Genomic DNA, 7,164 nt, shown 5'->3' with positions numbered 1-7,164 from the left:
TCCCTGCAAACCCAAGAAAGCAGTCTCAACACGGAGAAATGACCACACAGAACTAGCGCAGGGCAGTGCCACACGGACGGTCCTGCTGGTGCCTGGCCCTGGCATCTCTCTGGCCGGTGGTTCCTCCGCCTCCAGCACGTGAGTGGTCCAGAACCCTAGTAGAAGCAGGTCCCATGGCGTGCGGCCGAATCCACGCCGGGTTCCAATCTCCGTGCTGTGCTGGAGAAGCTCCCAGGCTCTTGGCTATCAAGTGGCTCTAGGAGGGGCCTTCCTCAAAAGACCCTCGTGTGGGGTCCCTGTGTCGGCACTCTTCTGCCTCAACATCCCTCCCCCACATCCCAGGAAGTGAGTGTCACAGTCCTCATCCTCCAGAGGGGACCCTCAGGCAGGCCTGCTCTGCGGGATGGAGATAGGGTCCCTCCTTGGAAAGGTGGCCTTGACAAGTCGCTGCACCTCTCTGAGCCACCCTTTCTGCATCTGCAGCATGGGGCCAGTGCTTCTCCTGGGGGCACCGCTCAGCTCCAGGTGGGACCAGGTGAGGCGGTGAGGCTCAGGCCTCAGGCAAGGGAGGCCGAAGGGGGGCTGGCAGAGGGTGTGTGGTTCAGAGAGGCAGAGGGCAGTGTGAGTTAGTGGTGGTGGTAAAGCCCATCGGGTAGATGGTGGACGCAGAGAGGATGGGGCAGCCCCTGTGTGCAAGTACCTGCCAAGTAGGCATAGTGTCCTCCAAGCCCCTCTCACCTCCTAAGGCCGTGGTTTATTTTTGCCCATGTCCATAAAGGCACCCTGGGGGCTCCTGAAGTCACCTGCTGGTCCAGGGCTGGTCAGGCTTGGGAGTCGGCTCCCTCCAGCCCCCACATTGGCAACCAGGTTCAGGCTGGTTTGGCCAAGCAGGGGCCCAGGGTGTCTAGCAGCTGCTGGGGAGGCCAAGGCCACTACGACTGAGCTCCTGGGGCAGGGACTGTGGGCAGAGAAGCTGCCTGGGGAGGCCTGGCCTCCAGGGCTCAGACCCGATTTCTAGCAGCCCCCAAAGGGCCATCCACCCCCATACCCCCCAGGTGTTCACAGTGTCCATGAGGGGAATAGCAGAGAGGGGCTGAGTGGGTAGGAAACCCCCTAGGGAAGCCAGGAGGGCAGGGCCTCTGAACCTCGGCTGCACACCCTGCCCCCTGGCCTCCCAGCTCCTGCCCCATCTGTCAGAGCATCACCCCTGGGTTGCAAGTCCTGCCCCCAGGGGAGTGGGTTTCCCAGCCTCCCTTGAGAGGGCCACTGGGGTACCAGGCAAAGAGAGGAGCTGGGCGGGGCTGGGGGAGCACACCTCACCTGGCCTCACCCGGTTTCCAAACCCTCTTCCTCCCCCTCATTTCTCTCAGCTTCTTATCTGCTCCTGCCTGTTCTCTGTCCCTTCCCCAAGGCCCTCTCCATCCTGAACCAGTTTCCTCTTCTGTGGAACAGGGGCTGGAATGCCCACTTTGGGGAGTTCTCTGGGATAGGTGGAGGCTGGGCACAGTGGTGGCATACAGGCACCACTGGCCCTTCAAGGTCTCCTTGGAATCTTCGAGGGCACGCCCTCCCCACAGAGTCCTCCAAGCTCTCCTCCTGGCCTCCAGTACCCCCGACCCCTATCCCCATCCTCATGTACCTGCTGTGCCCCTGGGGGTTAGAGGGATTCCTCTCCCCTCCTCTGGGGTCCCAGCACCAGCCAGGCCTGCAGGCACACAGTAGGTGCTTAAGCAACGCCAAGTGTCGGAGGATTTGCCTGGAGCCGAAGTTCCACTGGCTGGCCCCTCAATGGGGTAGGCAGGCTGGTGGGCCTGGATCTGTTCCAGGCACCTGTGGGCTCGCCCAGTGACAGAGCGCTCTGCCCCCGGCCGCTTCTCCTGGTCTCCCACTGCCCAGGGGTGCCTCTTGCCCAGGTCCCACTACCTGGCAGCCCAGGGCCCTCTGGAAGCAAAAGAAGGGACACCGGAGTCCGCATCCTTCCTGCAGCCTCTCCGGGCCAACGCTCGAATCCCCTCTCCCCACCAAAAGCTGATCTCCTCTCACCCACCCGCCCTATCTTTTGCTCTCTCACCCCACAGGATCCCAGCCCTGCTGCAAGGACAGGTGTCAGGTAGGGGGCAGTGTTGACCTGCCGGCCCCAGGCAGGTGTCTCACTCCCAGGCCAGAACCCTGGCACAGCCCAACCCTGCCTTCTGCCGGCACTGCCCCTCCACACCACGTCCCTGCCCACTGCCAGGTCCTCTGGCCACACCGGTGGGACCGCCGGGCAGCTGCTACCTGCAAGCCATTCACAGAACCTGGTCTGGGGCGCTCCTCTGAGCCAGACGTCTCTTGATCGTTTACAGTGACCCTGAAGGGCAGGTGGAGGTAGGGCTGGTCCCAGGTCTGGGTTTTACGTTCTGCTGCCACTGTCTTGACATTTTAAATACATTTTGAATCAGGGGACTCTCGTTTTCATTTTGCGTGGGCCCCGTCATTGAGGCCAATTCCGACCCCAGAGTTGGGACTTCCTGCTGTAACCACCCTAGGGCGCAGCTAGTGGGCAGGGGTGCGGGAAGGTGGGAGACGTGGAGTAGCCGGGGTCCCTGGGGGTCCTCTCGGCCGGCTCCACCCCCACCCCTGGGAACCCGGGAAGAGCCGGCTTTCGCTTCCTGTCTATTAAACCCTTTAAAGGAAGAGGGTAAATAAAACCGCCCGTCTGCCCAGCTGGAAAGCGATGACTCAGCCGCCCCCGCCGACCCTCGCCCCCAGGCTGATCCCAGAGAGCGGGCGTCGCGGCCCAGCCCGGACCCCTCAGCTCCTGGGACCTCTCTCCGGTCCGGGTCGTGGGGGCGCGGTCGGAGCAGTCCCTCCCCCAGTTCGGGACACTACGAGGGCGCAGGGAGGAGAACCGGCTTCCTCTTCCCCTCCCATTTACTGAGCTCTATGGGTTGCTGGTCTAGCCCTTTCCACGTGTTCCCTAATCCAGCAAAGGTTACTGTTCCCATTTCACAGAAGCGAAAACCGAGGCTAAGAGAGGAGGTCGTTCTGGGCGCAGCCCGTGGGTGGCAAGATGGGGAGCTCGGTCCGCTAGGGCAGGGCCACTTTCGGAGAGGGTCTCTGGGCGGCCCTGGGAAGGGCCCCGGAACAGGACGGGACGGCCAGGGCTCGCGGGTAAGGAAGGGGGCCTCGACCCTCCTGCCCCGGGAGCCCGAGAGCGGCAGGGCTGGACTTGGGGCGCCTGGAGGGTGAAGGTCTGGTCCCGGCTGTCTCCCCACGGTGGGCCGGCCCCGGGCCCGCGGGTGCTTCCCGGGGCTCCCTGGCGTGAGTCACCGCGGGCAGGGCTGGCTGCAGCGCATTCTTCCGCGGGGCCGGCCTGTGACAAGGTGCGGGCGAGCGCCCGGGCGGGGCGGGACCTCGAGTCACCCCACGGGGCTGGACAGCTGGGGCATGGGGGGCAAGAGGAGCGCGGGCTTCTGAGATGGGAGAGGACGGCCGGGGACCGACCAGAGCGCGGACGCGACTTGCGGGCCCGGACGGCTGGGCTTGCGGAGGGTATGGCCCGGGGCGCGCAGGGCTCAGGCGGGCGGGGTGGCCCGAGGGCCGGGGCGGGGCGGGGAGGGGCAGCTATAAAGGCCGCGCCTGGGCCACGAGGAGCAGAGCCGGCGTCGTCACCGCCCGCGTTGCCGCCCGCATTGCCGCTCCCAGTCCAGCGCCCGGCACGACATGAAGTCCCCCGACGAGGTGCTACGCGAGGGCGAGCTGGAGAAGCGCAGCGACAGCCTCTTCCAGCTATGGAAGAAGAAGCGCGGCGTGCTCACCTCCGACCGCCTGAGCCTGTTCCCCGCCAGCCCCCGCGCGCGCCCCAAGGAGCTGCGCTTCCACTCCATCCTCAAAGTGGACTGCGTGGAGCGCACGGGCAAGTACGTGTACTTCACCATCGTCACCACCGACCACAAGGAGATCGACTTCCGCTGCGCGGGCGAGAGCTGCTGGAACGCGGCCATCGCGCTGGCGCTCATCGATTTCCAGAACCGCCGCGCCCTGCAGGACTTTCGCAGCCGCCAGGAACGCACCGCACCCGCCGCGCTCGCCGCACCCGCCGAGGACGCCGTGGCCGCCGCGGCCGCCGCACCCTCCGAGCCCTCGGAGCCCTCCAGGCCATCCCCGCAGCCCAAACCCCGCACGCCATGAGCCCGCCGCGGTGAGTGCCTGCCCGCGCCCCGGCGAGCCCTGCGCCTTAACAGCCGGGACCGAGGCCTTTGGGAAAAACCACTTCAACCCCAGACGACGGGGCGGGGGGCGGGGGCGCTGCACCTCCTTGGGGGACCCGGCGCCCCGCAATCGCGCTGGCCCCCTCGCGTCAGGGTCTCGGGGCCCCTCAGGCTGGACCCCGACCGGCCCTGGCACAGCTCTCTGACCCAGTCCTTTCCCCACAGGGCCATACGCTGGACGAGTCGGACCGAGGCTAGGACGTGGCCGGCGCTCTCCAGCCCTGCAGCAGCAGAACTTCCCGTGCGCGCGGACCCTCGCTCCGTTGCACGGGCGCCTTAAGTTATTGGACTATCTAATATCTATGTATTTATTTCGCTGGTTCTTTGTAGTCACATATTTTATAGTCTTAATATCCTGTTTTTGCATCACTGTGCCCATTGCAAATAAATCACTTGGCCAGTTCGCTTTTCCACCATCCGGCTGTGGCTCAGCGAGACTCCTGCTGGGAGGGTGGAGGCCCAGGAATGGGCGGGCAGGACACCCTCATCCAGTCCTGCGGGGCTGGTGTGAAAGGCGCTGGGAACCGGCTTTGAATGAATAAATGAATCGTGTCATCTGCTGGGCCTGGTCCACACCCTCTTTTCCAAGCAGCCTCCCCAGAGGCCAGGAAGTGCCCTGGGGCTTGACCCTGGCTACCTTCGGCTCCTTGGTGTGTCCTGAGGAACTGAGCCTGGGGAGGACAAGGGCCCTGGGTCCGAGCTGCTGCTGCCTGTGGTGGGGGAACCTTCCCCAGCAGCACTTCCTGCCCACAGACCACCCGCGCAGCCCGACCAGAAGGAATCCCTCAGCCCTCTGGCTGCCCGCCGCCAGCCGCTCCTGGCCAGTGCCCGCAGTGTGGGGCAGGCAGGGTCGCCTTTGCTTCTGGGGGAACAGGAGAGAGTTCTGGGCTGTCTCCCATGGTGGGGCAGGAGGCAGAGGTCCCTGCACGTCCAGGTGCTGGCCCAGGACCTTGGGGTGGAGAGGCCTGAGTGCAGCAGATCCCTGCCCCTCTTTCTGAGATAGCTGACCACGGCTTTCTGCCCTCCGGTCTGGCTGTGCTCTCCGAAAGACAGGGATGGTCTGAGACAGTTAGGGTTCAGGAAGTGTGTCCCCCACCCAGAAGGGCTCCTGGTGATGAACAAGCTGAGGAGGTGATAAGGGGTACAGGCATGACTCCTCACCCCACAATGGGGCCTTCATTTCTGGAATCTTTGTGGTTGGAGGGATGCCAGTAGGGGAGGCAGAGAAGTACCGGAATTGGACCCTAATCTCTGTTGCTAGGGGGCCGATGAAGCCTCGTAGCTGGTCTGGGCTCAGGGCGGGGAGGGTGCTATCCCTTCGCTGCATGGCCCACAGGAGTCTTGGTGCTAGGTCCAGAAGAAACTATTTCCTACAAGGAAGTTTCTCCCGAACGCAATTTGCGAAGCCCCTGTGCAAATGGGGGAGGGGCTCCTGCAAAAAGCAGAAAAGAGCAGCTAAGGATGCTGCCTGGCTGGGCTCCTGGGCCTCCTGGCTGGCCCACCAGAGCCTCACCTGGATGGATATCCAAGGTCAAGAGGAGAGCCCTTGCCCCTGGGAGCTTCAAGCATAGGCATGATCTGGCCTGAGCTTTAGGTGAAGAGGGTGGATGGCCCTTGGCTCACTGAGGCCACTTCTTGTTTGAGGAATTTTGGAATTCCTCAAATTCTGAGGACAGTGGAATTCTAAGGTTTGGGGAGTCCATGTTTCAACAGCTTCTTTTAAAAGCAGCCCAAGGAGAGGAGGGGCGGCCTTCATGGTCTCGGGGGCAGCTGCAGACCCTCGCTGAGGCTGTGGAAAGCTTGCTCTCTCCAGATGGGTCAATCGGTCACAGTGGCTGGGCTGGCCTCCCCATGCCCAGTTCTCCTCCCCAGAGCCCAGGGCCAGGGGATGGGGGTGAGGGGTCGGGAAGTGCTGTGGTCAGGAGGCTGGGAAGGCAACAGTACATGGCCTGGCCAGCAAATCAGCTATAGAAGGGACCCCAGTTCCCAGGCCACAGATGGGTACTGGTCCATAGCCTGTTAGTAGCTGGGCCGCACAGCAGGAGGTGAGCAGCGGGGCAAGCATGACCGCCTGAATTCCACCTCCCGCCAGACCAGCGGCAGCATTAGATTCTCACAGGAACGAGAACCCTGTTGTGAACTGTGCACAAGAGGGATCTACGTTGAGCACTCCCCATGAGAATCTAATACCAGATGATCTGGGGTGAAACAGTTTCATCTTGCCCACCCACATCCGTGGAAAAATTGTCTTCCATAAAACTGGTCCCTGGTGCAGAAAATGTTGGGGGCCACTGAGCTATAGGACAAAGAGGCTGAGAGAAGGGGACACCAGAGGAGTTCTGGGGTTTGGGTGGCTGGCAGTGTCTGGTGCAGTTCTGGGGTTCATGTGGCTGGCAGTGTCTGGTGCAGTTCTGGGGTTCATGTGGCTGGCAGTGTGGTATAGTTCTGGGGTTCAGGTGGCTGTAGTTCTGCAGTTCAGGTGGCTGGCAGTGTGTGGTGTAGTTCTGGGGTTTGGGTGGCTGGCAGTGCCTGGTACGGTTCTGGGGTTCGGGTGGCTGGCAGTGTGTGGTGCAGTTCTGGGGTTCAGGTGGCTGGCAGTGTGTGGTGCAGTTCTGGAGTTTGGGTGGCTGGGGTTCGGGTGGCTGGTAGCCTCCTTGGTACAGTTCTGGGGCCAGGGTTTGGGTCTGTGTGCTGGGCTATTCAGCAGAGTGAAGGCATTTTTCCTTCCATCTAGGAAGGCCTCGGTTCCCTGATCTTTTTTTTTTTTTTGAGATGGAGTCTCACTGTTGCCAGGCTGGAATGCAATGGTGGGATCTTGGCTCACTGCAACCTCCGCCTCCCGGGTTCAAGCGATTCTCCTGCCTCAGCCTCCCGAGTAGCTGGGACTATAGGCGTGCACCACCTCACCCAG

General features: G+C 62.9%; 1 protein-coding gene across 1 annotated transcript; it reads left to right on the top strand.

Moving 5' to 3' along the window:
• The first annotated feature begins 3,599 nt into the window (after nucleotides 1–3,599).
• Nucleotides 3,600–4,655, top strand: PHLDA2 (pleckstrin homology like domain family A member 2). The gene is made up of 2 exons (XM_054439507.2): nucleotides 3,600–4,183; nucleotides 4,419–4,655. The coding sequence occupies exon 1, from the start codon at nucleotides 3,706–3,708 to the stop codon at nucleotides 4,171–4,173; it is 468 nt and encodes a 155-aa protein (XP_054295482.1). The 5' UTR covers nucleotides 3,600–3,705; the 3' UTR covers nucleotides 4,174–4,183; nucleotides 4,419–4,655.
• Nucleotides 4,656–7,164: the final 2,509 nt, after the last annotated feature.

This window comes from Pongo pygmaeus, chromosome 9 (assembly GCF_028885625.2).
Source record: "Pongo pygmaeus isolate AG05252 chromosome 9, NHGRI_mPonPyg2-v2.0_pri, whole genome shotgun sequence".
Lineage (NCBI taxonomy): Eukaryota > Metazoa > Chordata > Mammalia > Primates > Hominidae > Pongo > Pongo pygmaeus.
The sequence above is the reverse complement of the archived record's forward strand: the minus strand, read 5'-3'. Positions and strand labels throughout refer to the sequence as shown.